Source organism: Melanotaenia boesemani, chromosome 24, assembly GCF_017639745.1.
Source record: "Melanotaenia boesemani isolate fMelBoe1 chromosome 24, fMelBoe1.pri, whole genome shotgun sequence".
In the NCBI taxonomy this organism is placed as follows: Eukaryota; Metazoa; Chordata; class Actinopteri; order Atheriniformes; family Melanotaeniidae; genus Melanotaenia; species Melanotaenia boesemani.
The window spans coordinates 23,065,705-23,083,400 of record NC_055705.1 but is presented as its reverse complement, the minus strand read 5'-3'; the positions used below and the strand labels follow the sequence as shown (position 1 = coordinate 23,083,400).

At 39.5% G+C, this 17,696-nt stretch overlaps 1 protein-coding gene across 1 annotated transcript in view; it reads left to right on the top strand.

The window, feature by feature from the left end:
• The first annotated feature begins 3,593 nt into the window (after positions 1 to 3,593).
• Positions 3,594 to 17,696, top strand: part of scn1lab (sodium channel, voltage-gated, type I like, alpha b) — a 57,184-nt gene continuing 43,081 nt past the window's right edge. The window contains exons 1-2 of the mRNA XM_041978973.1: positions 3,594 to 3,734; positions 15,624 to 15,943. Of these exons, the coding sequence (XP_041834907.1) occupies positions 15,677 to 15,943 (267 nt within the window). The 5' untranslated portion in view covers positions 3,594 to 3,734; positions 15,624 to 15,676. The remainder of the gene's footprint in view (positions 3,735 to 15,623; positions 15,944 to 17,696) is intronic.

The window sequence follows — 17,696 nt, the reverse complement described above, 5'->3', positions numbered from 1 at the left end:
CTACGTTCCTACCCTCACGTAGGATAGTGGGTAGTGACTGAAAGAACAAGATTGCAAGTACAAGTGCCGGGATGGATGGATGGATGGATGGACTAATAGATAGATAGATAGCTAGCTAGCTAGCTAGATAGATAGATAGATAGATAGATAGATAGATAGATAGATAGATAGATAGATAGATAGATAGATAGATAGATAGATAGATAGATAGATAGATAGATAGATAGATAGATAGATAGATAGATAGATAGATAGATAGACTGACTGATTGATTAATTGAACCAAATGATAAAAAGGCATTCCAAAGGATAACATCCTAAAGAATAAAACTTGTTTCCAGCATTGTCCTCTAGAGCCGTACTCTACAGTGTATAAAATCTTATATATACCTTCAGCAGTAAAAGCCCATCACACGTCACTAAACAACATTCACCTTGTTCCATAAAAGCTGTTTAACCTGGCTTTTACAACTTCTCTGTGATGTTACAAGTTTTATGGAGGTTGGCAAAGAATTCCATCCTGTTTCCTCACTGACCTCCCACTTGACCACCAGCAGCTCTCCCATTAGGCTATCTCATGTTTAGTGCTACTTAACTATTGTTTTTATACTTACACTAAAGTCAAAAAAAATCCCTGAACGTTGCAAAGCACTATCAGCGTGAGCATGTCATATAAGCTTGCTAATGCTACTGTGAGACATAAACATTTAGCTTCCTAACCCTGTTTTGACTTTCTATCAAGATTAATTTAGGATCAGTTTGTTACGTTTAGTGGAATTGGTACAATAGAAATGTTTGCTAGGAGGCAGGTTGCTGTAGCTAACACAAAGCTCTTTATTCATCTGCATGCAGTGGGTGAGCTGTTAAGTGGGAGCTCTAATCAAATCAAGCGTGGGGATCACATGTCCACACCCCCTGTAATCTTGTAATCTGATTTAGACGTCTGTCAGTGGAGACTCAGTGGGCTTTTACAGGATGCGGCTGCAGTAAACGCATCGTTCTGCGACTGTCTAGTTTTTTAACTTCTGTTGATGACTCAGGGGTAAACAGGGAGCCGGGTTAGTCACACTCTCCAGTCTGTTGCTCTGCATCATAGGTGAATGAATTGTATAATAGGCATGGACATGACACATGTGCTGCACAGCAAATCTTTAGCTCCAATATCAGATACAAGAAACATGTTAAATGTGTTGGACATCACCTTGTTTCCATGTTGACCCTTAGATTGTACGTTAGCTTAGCCTACCGCCATGTACCAGATGAATGGCACAGCAATGGCAAGCTTTATTTTTCCTGTTAAAGGAAATGAAAAGGGCAACAATATGAGCTCATTTCCCAATGTTATCTTCAACTAATCTGGCTTGTGTAAACTTTATTTTACCTCAGGATAAAGGTCCATAATACTGAAATTGGTTATATGTGAGGATCTAGATTTACTGGCATCTCAAACAGGCACACGAGGCAGCCACCATTTTCATTACACAGAGAGTATTATTCGAACGGATGCCTCTCCTTAGAGCAAAGTACTACCCTGCAGCACAATTCTGGCATCTTGCAGACTGAACAAGGCTCCCAAATGTATCACCCGGCCTCTAATGAAGCGGGAAGCAAAGTTACAGAGAGCTGCCAAGTCCCACATCCATGAACTGAGCTTAGAAGCACCGAATAATGATGAAGAATTTATCTAGGGCTTCTTATTGTTGTAAAGCCACAATTCCATAAACACATATTTTATTCCCAGTAGAACATAAACAACAAACCAGATGTCAAAACTGAGACAGATAGATGATCCTTTATTAGTCCCACATTGGGGAAATTCCAGTTGTTACAACAGTAAAAAGGCAAAAGATTTCAAATTCGACACGTATAATGAGATTTTAAAAAAGAATAAAGACGTTCAGGTGTATTAAAATAACTAGCAGTGTGCACGAATATGCAGTAATATCAGATTAAAAATGCATATGCACAGTATATGCTAATATAATAAGTATAATAATATCAATATTAACAATAACAGTAATGAAAATAGCAGTAATATGTGTATAAATCAGAACAGTAACAATAAGGAAATGAAAGAAAAAAGGATGAATAGGTTTGTGACATGGGTATAGGTGTTGGTTATTCTAGCTCACTTATAACACCTGTTGCTGTATTTTTTGTTAAATACCAACTTTTAGTTGATCACTCTTGTTGGAAAGGCCCAACATCAGCCTTTCAGGGGTTGTTGGTGCTTCATTAAATTACTACATAAGTTATTCCACAATAATTAGTCTCAGCTGGTTTAATGGACCTCTGCCCACCTTTGAATGCAAGACTTTGGCTCTCTAAGGTGTTATTTTTATACCCAGCCACTGTACTGACATGTTTTCTAGCAACTCTAAGCCTAATTGGTTAAAAAAATTTTCTTCCAACTATTTCTTTTTAGTGCCATTTTTTCTTTTTTCTTATTTATTTACATGTGTTGCTGCCATTAAAATTCAAAATCAGCTTATATTTTTAATGAAAATGGTCAAATGTCTCAATTTAAAAATACAATATGTTTATGTTTTAAAACATGGGTTGATGTGATTTTTGAAACCATTTTTTTTTATTTACTATTTACTCAACATCCCGATGTCTTTTGAGTTGGGGTTGTTTAATGTAAGAAAAATCTCATTTAAGGGGGATTCTCTAAGTAGATTCCTATTTTTGATAAGGCAAACATGTTGAAAAATCCAAGCTTTTCATGTGCATGTGCATAAAGGAGTTGTCCGTTATATCTTCATGGTGAAGTGAAACTCTTTACACCCAAACGAGAGTGACACAGTTCACTGAGTGCAAGGGTGTGTCCCCTTCTGCTGCCTGAGACCATGAATGATAGAGCCTCTTACTTCCCAAACACCAGTTCCCCTTTCATCCAAAGCACACAACTTTAAAATAAATATACAACAATCCCACAACATCATTAGCTCTACGACGGCTCTACTTTACCTCCGATGGAAGAAAACAAACTTCTCATGAGCGTTACATAACAAAGTGTAGTTGTAATTACAGATCTCGTCCAGTAGGTGGCATTAATTCACAAGAAAAATGCAAAGGGAATAACGCGCTGTCTTCTCCATACAGCAATGTGGACGCAACGTGAGGATGCACGTGCATGAAAACCTTTCCTCCACCTCCACTTCAGCAGAAATATTAACAGGCACAAATATTAACAGGCTATGGATGTCAATATTTACTTAAAACAATCTTACTTGTCATACAAACATTTATTAATAGCGTACAGAAGAAGTGTGAAATGTTTTATTAACACTGAAGTAGATAAAGATTCAAATCATGTTTTCTCGTTATTTTAGCAAATTAAAATAAATATATATATTTTTTATCTCTGATTTGGACTAAGAACAAGTGGTTAACAACTGCTGCGGAGCTTCGCTTCACTGTGGACGTGATGATTGTGGAAGTGCTCGAACATTCAGGCCATCTTGTGACAGCTTTAAGGACATTCCCTCCCAGACTGCGATGCCTAACCAACCGGAAGCGCGGATTGATTTCTCATCGCGAGCAAAAGCGGCTAAAAAATCAAAGGAGCGCTCAAGAAATTAAAAATCCATCAACGCTGAACTGGATTTGTAAAAAGGGAGGAAACACGTGTATAAATCTGGAGCTGACTGGTTACCTTCCTAAATAAAGGAGTATTCTTTTGAATATGGGATCTACCTTCAGGGTCCCCACCTGCTGGGCACCGTAATGGTGGTAAGTATGCAGATTCTTTCTGACATTTCAGTCTGGTTTCAGTCATTTTGACCCTTTATGCTGCTACTGTAAAAAGGAGGAAAAAATTCAGTTTTTCTATTTGTTTTATTATTGTCAATCTTTTTTGATAAACAGTAACACGTATATAAGAATTATTGATATCCCTCCGCTAATTATGCTTGTGGTAAACGTATCTAAAGCATATTACCCACATTTAATATTTTCCTCTTTTTAAATGTGTTTTTCAACGTATGAATATTATTTTTTTCCCAAACTAATGCTTGTCTTAAGCATAGAAATGGATATTTGATTGGATGTTTGAAAAGAAAACAAAGAAAAAAGAACCTCCACGTCGTGACAAACAGAAAACAAGATGAAAAAAGAAAAATGTGCGACGTGCTTGGGGGGGATTGCCCCCATGGGTTCAGGCTTTTATTTTATTTTTTATTCTTATTCCTCACATGTCCGACTCAGAAACAGAGGCCGTTTATCGGGCTTGTATACAGGCTGAAAACCACCGGTTGAGGTGAGACGGAAGAAAAAAATGTCCACTTCTATTTTTGGAAAACGGTTGATTGCAGGGAATAGATGTGGGAAGGACACGCCCAGACTCATTCAGGGATTTATCACAAACATTTCACACACCTGACAGGCTTTATTTGTATTTTATCATATCATGACGCTTTGGGGTTACATTTTAGTTTTTTCTTTAATAAAAAAAAAAGACATTTATTTATTTATTTATTTTAAATAAACACAATCCAGGGTTTTTCTTGGAGCTATTTCAAGGACCTCCAGGTGTCCCACGGACCTTAGTTTGGTGGCAACCGGTTTCCGGGAGGGGGTGATGAAGGGTGAAGCAAATAGCCTCCTCATCCTCCATCGGTGTATGCAGGTTATAAATCCCGGTATCAGGGCACAGCCGGGCCCCTCTGGTCGCTCCTCCGGGTCCTGCTGCTGCTGCGCTGAAATCATGACGGCTGCGGATAATTTGCGCCAAATCTGACACTTCAAGTGTGGATTTTCGGAGCGCTGGAGGTAACAGAGACTTCATCAACATAGCGACAGCTGCTGCGGCCCCGTCGGCTCGTTTTCCAACCGAGACAATCAAGGTACCGTTTGCTTCCGTCATCTATTTCTTTCTGGCTCCTTTTTAGCCCAACATCTCCACCCAGACAGCCATCAGACTACCTGATGCCTTGTAGCTGGTAATCAATCAGAGAGATCCGCTGTAGCCTGCCTGGCTCCACGCACGGGCGTGGAAACGTCCCCAAAGTGCTTTAAGGTCACCGTAAACACACCGCAGGGTATTTGAACGTTGCACTCGCGCTACTGGCCACATGCCAGCGGAGGTTTACTCAGGTTAGCAGACTGAAAGACGCTTTGTCTGTTTCATTAAGGAAGGTTTCCATTTGTTTGTTATAGAGGCAGCTGCGTCCCCTCTTTAGCACCATGGACAGAGAAAACCCAGCGCACGCGCTTTTTGCTTCAGGGCATTTCCAGCAGCTGAGGAGCTGGTGTTACCTTCAAGGGAAAGCTCGGATTTATAAGTGGATCTTAAAGCTACTGGAAACGAACGCGGCTTTATTTTCTTCCTTGTTATCAAGACCGCCTTCTAGTACCGGGTCCTCCTCTTCATCAGGACCACCTTCTACTACCAGGTCCTCCTCTTCATCAGGTCTGCCTTCTAGTACCGGTCCTCCTCTTCATCAGGTCCGCCTTCTAGTACCAGGTCCTCCTCTTCATCAGGACCACCTTCTACTACCAGGTCCTCCTCTTCATCAGGTCTGCCTTCTAGTACCGGTCCTCCTCTTCATCAGGTCCGCCTTCTAGTACCAGGTCCTCCTCTTCATCAGGACCACCTTCTACTACCAGGTCCTCCTCTTCATCAGGTCTGCCTTCTAGTACCGGTCCTCCTCTTCATCAGGTCCGCCTTCTAGTACCAGGTCCTCCTCTTCATCAGGACCACCTTCTACTACCAGGTCCTCCTCTTCATCAGGTCTGCCTTCTAGTACCGGGTCGTCCTCTTCCTCAGGTCCGCCTTCTAGTACCGGGTCGTCCTCTTCCTCAGGTCCGCCTTCTAGTACCGGGTCGTCCTCTTCATCAGGTCCACCTTCTAGTACCGGGTTGTCCTCTCCATCAGGACCACCTTCTAGTACCGGGTCGTCCTCTTCATCAGGTCCACCTTCTAGTACCGGGTTGTCCTCTCCATCAGGACCACCTTCTAGTACCGGGTCGTCCTCTCCATCAGGACCACCTTCTAGAACCGGGTCGTCCTCTTCATCAGGACCACCTTCTAGTACCGGGTCGGACCTTTTTAATCCTGGTGTGATAAATGAAGCAGGTGGTGGAAACCTTCCTCAGAGGTTTTCTCCATATTAACATGACAGCATCACACAGTTGCTGCAGGTTTGTCGGCTGCATCCATGATGAGAATCTCCCGTTCCACCACATCCCAAAGCTGCTCTACTGGACTGAGATCTGGTGGCTGTGGAGGCCGTTGGAGTCCAGTGAACTCATCGTCATGTTCTAGAAAGCAGGTGGAGATGGTCTGAGCTTTGTGACATGGTGCATTATCCTGCTGGAAGTAGCATCAGAAGATGCTCCACTGTGGTCATAAAGGGATGGACATGGTCAGCAACAATACTCAGGTAGGCTGTGCTGGTTAAACCAGGCCACGTTGGTACTAAGGGGCCCAAAGTGGACCAAGAAAATCTCCCCCCACCATTACACCAGCAGCAGCCTGAAGCGTTGATCCAAGGCAGGATGGATCCATGTTTTCATGATGTTTCCAGCAGATTCTGAGCCGAGCATCTGAATGTGGAGCTGAAATGGAGACTCATCAGACCAGCAACGTTTCTCCATCTTCTATTGTCCAGTGTTGGTGAGTGTGTGTGAATTGTAGCCTCAGTTTCCTGTTCTTAGCCGGCAGGAGGCACCCGGTGTGGTCTGCATTCTGGTCCAGACAACTGCTGCTCTGGATGTTTTCTCTTCTTCAGACCGTCTCTGGAAACCCTGGAGATGGTTGTGGGTGAAAATTCCAGTAAAAGCCACGTAAAGTCTCTTAAACCCCATTTCTCCCTCATTCTGATGCTCAGTTTCAACTTCAGCACGTGGTCTTCAGCACGTGGTCTTCAGCACGTCTACATGCATTAGATATTTATTTATTGGGGGAAAAACATTTAAATGTTGCTGAAACACTTATCGCTACCCAATGAACTAATATATCGTATCATGATCAAACATGTTTAAACCTCTGGTATTATGGTCTCTTGAATCATTTATGGTTTGTGTGGTGACATATCTAAGCTGACAGAAACACTATAAATCGGAGTCTGTGTGGCTCAGATTGCCTCTGCTTCCACAGGTACTGTAATCCGTTTCATTGCAAGGATGCATGAATGTGCAGACATGTCTGCCGTCCCTGCATGTTGTCCTGCTGTCATGTTATATTTGGCTACAGGGATGACCACCCTGATGGCTGAGCTCAGAGGTGAGTGTGGATGTTGGGATGTGGGACCTACAGGGTAGATGAGGCCTTAGCAACCACCACCGTCCTCGCAGCAAGACAAGCTGTCAGGACACTTGTCACATGCCAGGTCCTGGGGCCGATTCTGGGACCAAACAGATGTGTATGATGAGGCCTCCCCATGGGAGAAGCTACAATTAGAGCCCAGATTATGGCCAGAATGTTCTTGGAACAGAAGTTCGCTGCGTTACGATTTTATTAATCCTCCATTCCAGTAATAATTCACAAATAATTGCAAATAATTCCATAACCTGTAAGATTATAGGAAAGCACAGATTCCCAATCGACAGTTCTAAACATTTGATGCTTTAAATGATGCCATAAGTTTTTGGGACATCTGAGACTTTCTTAATCCGGGGTTTAGTATGGAGTCCACCAGTCCTTTGCACCAGTCTTCTGAAATGGCTTTCCAGAAGGTTTAGGAGCACATTTCTGGGAATTTTAACTTCTTTCAGAAGTTACTGTGTGAGATCAATTACTGATGATGGACGGGGAAGATCTGGCTCACCGTCTTCACTCAGATCGAATCCTGTAGTATAACCTCAGTATCCACCAGGGATGGAGAGATTCACTGATTCAACTGGTGGTGGGAGACGGACGTTAGCGACTGCACTGGTAGCTTCAGTGTATATCGGATACATCTGCTGGCTAAATCTATCTTTCTGCATTGGTAAAACTCACGTTTACACCGATTATTACATAGCTTATCTCCAATGCACCCATGTTTTCAAGGTGCCATGAACGCATCATCAGTATCTTTTGGCGTTTTGTTGTTGAAACTTACAGGAGGCGGTGCAGCCACAGTTCGTAAACAGCAATCATGGAGGGAAAGGAGACGATAGAAGAAGAGGAGATATTGGCTCAATCCCACATCGACCCTACACACTACCCGACACGCTAACTCTCTCACGGAGACTCCGCCATTTAAGGGCCGTCCCAAACCACATAGTGTGGACGTTGACTGGACTGTTCAGCCCTCATATAGCGAGTCAGCAACTCTCCACACCCACAACTAAGTTTGCTGCTGGTGCGACGGCGAAATGGAGGAAACGTTCTTTAAATATGAGTTCCGCATGTTTCCCGCATGCTTTATTTATTAAATACTCCATTTTACCTATTGGAAAAGTCAGTATTTTTCAAATTTGTACGTTCATTCATAAGTTTATTTATAAGAGGGATGATCTCCCAGCTACATTACATAACTTCTTTTATTTTATTTCTGACGTTCATTCTCATCAAACAAGACACAGACAAATTAATTTAGTCCTTCCTTTCTCAAGAACCTCTGGTCATCAAAATGACCTCAGTTTTAGAGGCCCCCAGCTCTGGAGTGAATTAAGTTTAACTTTGAGATCTGTATCCTCTCCGATTGTCTTCCGACGGCAGTTGAAAGAATATCTAGTCTGCTTGTGATAACTATCCCTCTCGATCTAATTACCTCCTGAAATTCTCAGCTATTATCCGTATGTTGCTTGCTCACTTGTAAATACATTTATTTCTTGTGATTATTTGTTTACTATGCTAATTCCTTATTAATTTGTCTTTTTTTCATTGTTTGTTTTTCTCTTACCTCCGTGTACTTCTTCAACTACTGTAATCATATGTCTTTCTTCAGCTAACCTTGCTCTCCTTAACTAGTATTTTTGTTTTCCTATATTTCATAAGTTCCTTGTTTTGTCTGCATGCCATTCAAATATAATTTGTAACAGGAGTGGAACTCTGTATAAACCCTTGCTGGGTTTCGTTCCCCTCCTTGTACTATATCCTATGTGATATGTGCAGAACAAATAAACTAAACTAAAACTAAACTTATCACTCTGACAGAAAATCACAAGATAAACTAAAACTAGCAACTCTAATGGTGATGCTGACATTTGAATAGATGGAAGCACAATAAACAGCATTTATTCATTGTTTGGAAATTGAAAATGGTGATGGGGTTGAAAGACTTCTTGTGGATTTGAATTAAAATCCTAAATGTTTAAAACTGATTCTGGTTCAGAGTTTGAAAATACAAACTCAAAGAGGATATTATTATTATTATTATTATTATTATTATATTTTTTATTATTATTATTATTTTTTATTATTATTATTATTTTTTTATTATTATTTTTTATTATTATTTTTTTATTATTATTATTTTTTATTATTATTATTATTATTATTATTATTATTATTATTATTATTATTATTATTATTATTATTTATTATTATTATTATTTATTATTATTATTATTTTATTATTAATATTTTATTGTTATTATTATTTTTATTATTATTATAATTATTATTTTTATTTTTATTATTATTATTATTTTATTGTTATTATTATTACTGTTATTATTATTATTATTATTATTAATAATAATAATAATAATAATACAGATGAAAGTTAAATACCGTGTTAAAGTGCAAAGATATAACATGAGATTTATGAATAAAAAACAGAAAAAAAGGTGCAAAAAGGTGCGGAAGATACGTTTTTATCAGGCATTTAATTTATTAAAAGGAGCAGCAAAATAAAAATAAATTTTAATTTAGAATAACAGAAAACAAGAAGGTTGAAAGTTTTGTGGAATCACTGAAAGGTATGTGAGGCATAAAGTAGCTCCTGTCATTGTGATGGTTGCTAATTTATGTTGTTTCAGGGATACTGGAACAAACGAGGCAGCTGGTGGCTGTTTCCAACCAAAAAGAAATTAATTTATGTTTTTTTTTTTCTTTTTTCATTAACCAGATTATTAATGTAGAGATGTTTTTTTTTTCTTGCGCCATCATTGATCAAGGTCAAACAAAACTAGAAGAGTTTAATCTGCACTTTTAAGTGAAGTCAATTTAGGAGCTCCAGGTTTCTGCAACACAACTCAGCCAAAACTCTTGATGCTGGAGGTCACCGCTCGGGGCAGGGGGGCACAGTGTTCTGGACATAGGGATCACGCATCGATTTCCACTTCTTTCAGCAAGTCTGCACGTCAGACCCAAAAATGTTTCCACATGATCAAGGCCCAAGTTCGCTCTTCAGAACTATCCATCATTGTGTTAACCTCTGACCTCGTTTGCATGAGCGTCTAGCGTTCAAGCCAAAAGTGCAACTAGCGCAAGAGGAAAAATGACCTACATGGCAAACAAAGCCTGGGAACATGTGGCTGCCATGATGCGTATGCAGACGCGTTGCTAGCAGTGAGTGTATCCCGGCCCTAAGGGTTAAAAACGGACAACAGAAAAGTTCATCCTCACTGATTTGCTGCTTCCACAGATGCTCTTTTTACATCTGTATGTTTGCATAAAGCTGATCTGGTTTTATAAATGTACAAACAAGATGTCAAATTTTAAATAAGCTGAAATGTAATTTTATATATATATAAAAAAAACAGAAGCAGTTTTCCTGAGTCTCCTTTCTTTTGTTCAAAGTCACTTTAATCGTTCTTTAAACCGAGATAGACATCAAACTCGCTCATCTAAAAAGTCATAAATAAAAGTGTTTCTTACTGGTAAAATATATATTTACATATATTCCAGCTTTAGTGGACAGCAGCGTTTCAGACCCTGCTACTCGGACCCCAGCTGGATGTTAGAATAGTTTAAAATTGTCTCCTGTTCATCTTCTGCCTTTTACAAATAAGAGATTCAGGCTGTTTTCTGAGCCAGTTCGCCTCCCAGGAGGAGCTGCAGAGACTGGGAAGCTGCTGGTAATGGCTCACCAGGGCTTCTCACCATTTCCTGTGGGAACAAGATGCGCCTAGTGGTTGTTAAGGGTGTTACTGTCCATGCTTGATGAGGGGGACTCTGTGTGGCTGCTGATTGAGGGGATCAAACACTTTCTGCTGCATTTATTTATTGATATAAAAAATGATCTGTTTAGAAAAAAAAAAAAATTTTCTGCTCACTTCACCATTTAATTAATTGTAGACTACCAGTATTTTCTCTAGAGAGGTCACTTTTTCCGTCAGGCAAATTCTAACAATATATGTAGGACAGAGCCGATCGTGAGGAAAACTGATCAGATTATGAACCAAAAACGTTAAAAAATAATCTGATCTTTCTGGAACCCGGTGGGCCAGAAAAATCACAGTTTATCTCTTTACTTTGATGTGGGACCTTTTTGTTTTGTGTTGGCTTTTTAATGTTTAATTAAAATATTAGCAAGTATAATAAATAACCAGTTTAAATATATGAAACATTGCAACTAACCCCCCCCCCCCCCCGCACACACACACACACACACACACACACACACACAAAGAGGAAATAATTACAAACGCTTGCTATTAATAAATATTTCATAATGTAATTTTATGGAAGATTCTTGTCATTGGTCATGTTTACTAAAATTATGTATCACTAATAAACCTTTAAAATCTTTTTATTTAAAATATACTTTTATTTTAAAATAATAGTAAAAAAAAGTGTTAACACTTTTAAATTTGGCCTTCACGTGTTATTCGGTCAAGTTCACATGTGAGAACTTTTGTTTTGGTTTGAGAAACAATCTTGGTCAGGTTTAGGAATAAAAACTATTCTGTTAGGTTTAGGAACTAAGCTACGTGGTGAAATTGAGTATTTTTATTTTTAAATGTGTTAAATTTGCCTTAAAATGTCATTTGAAAAATGTTTCTAACAATATTTACTTAAAATGATGTTTTTAAACAACTGAAACTGGATGTTTTTTTTTCACAATTACAGGATTTTAATGTTATTTCATGTTAGACATGTAAATTTGCAGTTATCGCTGTAATTTATTAGTATTTACCTGTATTTAAAAGACATAGGAAAACACTGAAATAATACTAAATAACTATAATTTAGAATTGTCTGTCTACCTCTGCAGCAAGTTGGTCAAGCCCCTAATTTAGCGTCTTTACAGCCTCCATCTTTGCTTTGATTAGTCATTAATTTTTACAAATTCATGTTTATTTTCATCTGAACAAAACATAACAGGAAGTAGTCTTTATTTTTTCATGATGATTCTCATGAGTCCTTGTCACCAGTCTACAGGTATAAAATGGCAAACGTCAGACTTTTGGTGGCTGGTATTAGTCACTCAGAGCCATTACCTCGTATAATGTGCTCTTTTGTACGGTTTCTCTTTTTCAGTCTTTCAGATGCATCCATGTCTACATTATATTTCTACCAAAGCTCATACCTGCTAAAATGTGGAAAATGAGTTTTTAATGGAGATGTGAAAACAACGTATCAGTAGAGAAAAAAGACGGAGGTGAATGAATCAGACACGAAGGCTGGAGCAGCAAGAACAGAACTCTCTCTTTTGTTATTGATTACCTGTTCTCATCAAAATTATGAACAAGTTTTATCATGAAAAATAATCCCTTCATTCCATTTAATGATACTAATCTTTGTCTAATTTAGGGTGCAGAGATCTATAAATATGCTAATTATCTCATCCAACACCCGCAGGCAGTTTCGTGCAGCCGTGTTCTGCATATGTCAGAAAGTCTGCCGCGGCATACGCTTGGGTTCTTCTGCTATGTAGATGGAAATATAAAGAAAATAAATGGCGCTAGATACACCTGTTTTCTTCACTGTATAAATGGGATATTTATCATGTATCAGGTATGTATATAGATGCATATTTACATACTTAGACCTGCCTGTTGTTTATGCTCTTGCTTCCTACTGCCGCTGCTCTGTTTGTGTACGACTGTGTTTTAAATTGTCCTCGGGGACAAATAAAGCTTTTTGAATTTTGAATTTGAAACGTTTGAGTTTAGGATGGCTGCTGGAGGTTTTCTCACTCTCTTGCCTTCCTTTTTCATTTTTAGATACTGTTTTTCTATACAGCTTAGTACAGTTCAGGGTTGAAGCTGAAACCTACCCCAGCAATTAGCAGTCGAAACCTTTCAAACTAAAACGATTAGGAGATTTTTTAAAGCGTGTCCTAATTAAATATTTGAGTAGTCATTGAGTTTGCTTACACCATTACTTGATTCCTGGAGTCATCAGACAATTCAAGCGATCATGTAGACGGCATAATCTGATAATGAGAAATCAAATCAGCACACCTGCATTTCTCCCCAGTTCTCTGTCTTTGTGCATGTCGACCTGTATATCTGATTCATTTTGTCTTTGTACATCTGCCATTGTGCAAAAACGGTGTCTCTGTCTTCTGTTAAAAGACAGAAGCGACACCGTCTGAATGTGAGAAAAACTTAAAAGAAACCCATGGTGGCGTGCAGCAGCAGGGGTCAGAGTATAAAAGTATTAAAGCATAAGCTTGTAGTCTACCCTGCTGGCTTATTTACTCCCACATGAACAGCTAGTGCTAACACTGTGGGCCACACCATGCTCAACAAAGACCAGATGTTTTGAAAATAACAGGAAGTTATTCCTACATACGAATGTACTTAGAAAGACACAATAATGGACTAAAACATGTAGACAAGGGTTTTCCAAATAACCCATTTCAGAAGTGCATCAGATCTGATTAATAAATAATCTGATTACTCCCAGATATGGGATTTTGATGATCATGTAAATGGACTCGGTGTTTACATGATCAGTAGACAATGGTCAAGGCACGCTAAGTTTAGAGAATTAAAAGATGTTGTGATTTAAAAAGCTAAGCTAAAGCTTTGCTAAAGCTAAGAGCTAATTAGCATGGAGCACTTAGAAGTGGGAACTTTTCACCATGTAAAACAACTCAAACCTTTAAAGTTTGGTGGTCTTAACGGGGGCCACATCATGGCTGATTATGCTAAGTCACTGAGGCCATTTATAAATTAGGAGCTTTTTATTTAACAAAGCTAACTGTTAGCTTGTGGAAATGTACACTACTGGGAAACAGTAGTTTTCCAATGTTAAATAAATACCTCAATACCTCATATGTAAAACACAACATATATACTTAAGGTTTGTTTTTAAAAGTGAACAGATAAATACTTCTACTAATGCTGCTAACATTAGCAAAATGTCTTCAATTAGCACATCTGAAATAATCATGCAGCCCTGTGTTTGCTTTGACATATTTGAGGGATCAATGCTATTAAGGAAAAAGGGTCCCAAAGTAGAATGAACTGATGTTCATTAAATGCCTGATGCTATGTGAATTAATTTGTACAGAAAACCACTTTTAGACCAAAAGAAAATAAAAAGTTAATTTCAAGTTCATCCAGAACTTAAAATGTGCCCCCGTGCTTCCCATCAGCAATTAAACCCCCAAGGCTGAAGTTGATTTGATGAACCTTTGTCAAGAAAAGTGTAAAATACTTCCAGGGTTTCATCTACTCATGAAGTCATAATTGTTTTTTAGATTTATGTTGGTATTAGGGCTGCAACTAATGACTATTCTGATGGTCGATTAATCACCGACTAATAAAACGACTAGTCGACCAATCGGATTTTGTATCTCATGATTATTATAAATGGATCTTATTTCACTTTCAGCTTTGAAATCTTGGATGAGGTTGTTCTGTACGTCCGACGTTCCTCCTCTTTAAATGTTCGAGCGTTGCAGACGTACTTCCGTGGTACACAAGGTCCGCTTTACAAACCTCACATGTATTTAATTTATTTTGTAAGTTTAACGTGAAGTTATTTCAGACTTTTAACGTTCTCCACCGCCGTTTTCTTCCCTATTCCGCCACCACATTTTTCCCCTGGCGGACTTCACTGCGCATGTGCAACTCTGAGCAGAGCTTAAAAAAGAAGCGATGTCTCACTCTGTATTTTTTCCCCCCTCTTTGCACATGTGCATCGTGCAACTCTCAGCAGAGATAGGATTAGAAGATGATGTTTCACTCGGTAGTTTTTTTTTTTTTTGCCGACAATAGTCAACGGCTAAATTCGTTGTCGACTATTTTTATTGTCGACTGTTGTCGACAACGTTGACTAATCGTTGCAGCCCTAGTTGGTATATTGGAGTCCCACTTGTGTTACATGAGAAACATCTCTGAACTCATCTGAAGCTAAACTAATAAACTCATAAGTAAACAGCTTTGTAAAAACCATCCTGATTAGTGAAATCCTTCATCTATCATCTATGAATGGACATTTTAAGCTGCAGAAGTTTTGTCTTTATGTCATAATACAGCTGGAAAAACAAGCGTGTATTCTTTTGGGAATTACTTTAGTATTAACGTATATTTTGGTAATAAAATATCAGTTAACTTCACTATGATAGTCATTAGTTAGTTACTGATATTTCTAGCCAGTGAAGAGAGATATGTCTTACCTTTTATAACTTAAACACCTTCTTTCATCTCATTAATGAGGACAAGGATTCTGCCAGTTTATACCATGATATAGCCTGATCCAGGTAGATGAGATGACCCCCCCCCCAAAGTGCAGACTATTTTCGGGCTCTGACTCCTCATTTCCTCTTCATTCCCCTCCTGCTGCAGCTCTGCTCCCCAGCTGAGCCCTTCGCTGCCCTCTGAAGAAGCAGGATGACAAGATGGCACAGCTGCTTGTACCGCCCGGACCTGACAGCTTCCGCCCCTTCGTCCCCGAGTCGCTGGCCGCCATCGAGAGATGCATCGCCGAGGAGGAGGCCCGGAGACCGCGTGCGGAGCGCCGCATCGACAGCGATGATGAAAACGGGCCCAAGCCCAACAGTGACCTGGAGGCGGGGAAATCTCTTCCCTTCATCTACGGGGACATCCCTCCACATCTGGTCTCAACCCCTCTGGAGGATCTGGACACCTACTACAGCAATCAGAAGGTCTGTTTTAAAACTCCTCATCTAATCACTGCAGATCCTCATGAAAGAGAAACTTTACAAATAACACCTCTGAGGTAAACTCTGACAGTGCGGGCCTTGACTTAGCTTTAAGTTATCCATGACTCACCGGATCATGGTGAGCTAATCATGAAAATGACATGTCTGCACGCTCTCGTCCAACTTTCTATCTTATTAATGCTGAAAGGCCAGTGATGTTAATAAAGTTTTAAAAAAGTGCATGTGGAGGTTCCCTCAAACCTACAAGCCTGTGGTAAAGACTGCATGCAAGTCTTGTAATGCACGGTGATGCCATGCTCCTCATATTGTAGGGAATGGGCTTGATTACTGAGGTAATTTAAGTTATATCCAGAGTTTTGGATTAAATGGGCTGCAAAAGCGCAGCCTTCACGTCAAAGGAGAGCAGCTGAAACCTGACGAATACTGCAGCAGGTTTTTACGTTAATTTAGTTCAGTTAGAAAAAAAAAATCACTTTTATACAGAAACTCAAGTGCAAATTTACAGCAAAAACACATGTCAACCTGACAATTAAAATATATTTTAGTCTTGATGAAGTTTTACATCACTGATGTAGAATTTTAAAGAAGACTGATAACAAGAAAACAAAAAAGATTTGTGTCTGTTAAAAATTACATCAATAAGCAAAAGCAACTGGACCAGGATGGGACATCATTAAGGCAAATTTCTGCTTCCTTACGTATGTCGATAGCGATGCGTTTCAAATGTTGTCGTACATCTCCATCCTCATACTTCCGTGCGTGTTTTGCAGTTTATCCACTAGCAGCGATGTCGGTTTCAGACCCCGTTTAGCAGCAGTAATGCGTCGCTATAAAGTCGTTTCCAACCATTCAACATGCCCTAAACACTGGCATATAATCTTTCTTTAAAAGTTTTCACAATTTCTACAGTGTTTATGCTCGTCTACATTCTTCTTCTGCTTTCTTGTTCTCTTCCTGATTCTCTTCTCTGCTTTGTTCCTGTTGCTGGTCGCATGTCAACTCTTCTGCTCATCACTGCCCCCAGGATTTCCGGTGGTATTGCTCCGACTTCTACGTCAAGCGACTGATAGCTAAGCTCTCTGAAAATGGACCAAATTACGCGTGTAACTGACCCAAAGATGGACGAAACTGTCCACCTGCGTATCCGTCTTCTGTGTCAAGCATAAATGGGCCTTTAGCTTGTCACTGCCAGCGTTGTCCTTGTAGAACCAGAGGTAGCTGTGTAGCTAACAACAGCCCTGATAGTTTGAGAATGCTAAAAACTAAAAAAACTGTAACAGCCCCGTTAGCTACAGAATGCTTCAAAACAAACAAGATAAACCTCCAAAGTACAACGGTGGCCATGTGGCCAACAGCCCTGGGCCCCGTTTCAGGAAGCGGGTTCAACAAATGCCGAGTTAAAAGTTCAACTCTGGGTTTACCAACTTTGAGCTGTCAAACTCAGAGTTTTTGGTTTCAGAGCAAATGATAACTATTAGTTCAATCGACTCTGAGTTAACTTACTCCTGAGTGCAGCGCGTGCATGGGCAGATAAAGCCCTCATCGATGGAACACGGACAACATGATTCACCATGGCAACAGGTAGAAAAAAAGAGTCGCTCCTCCCATTTTGCGCCAGTGGAGTTAGGAATATTAATGAAGGCATTATGCAGGAAACCTGCTAGCTACAGAATGCTTCAGAACAAAGAAAAAAACCTCCAAAAAACAATGGTGGCCATCTGGCTAACGAGCAGAT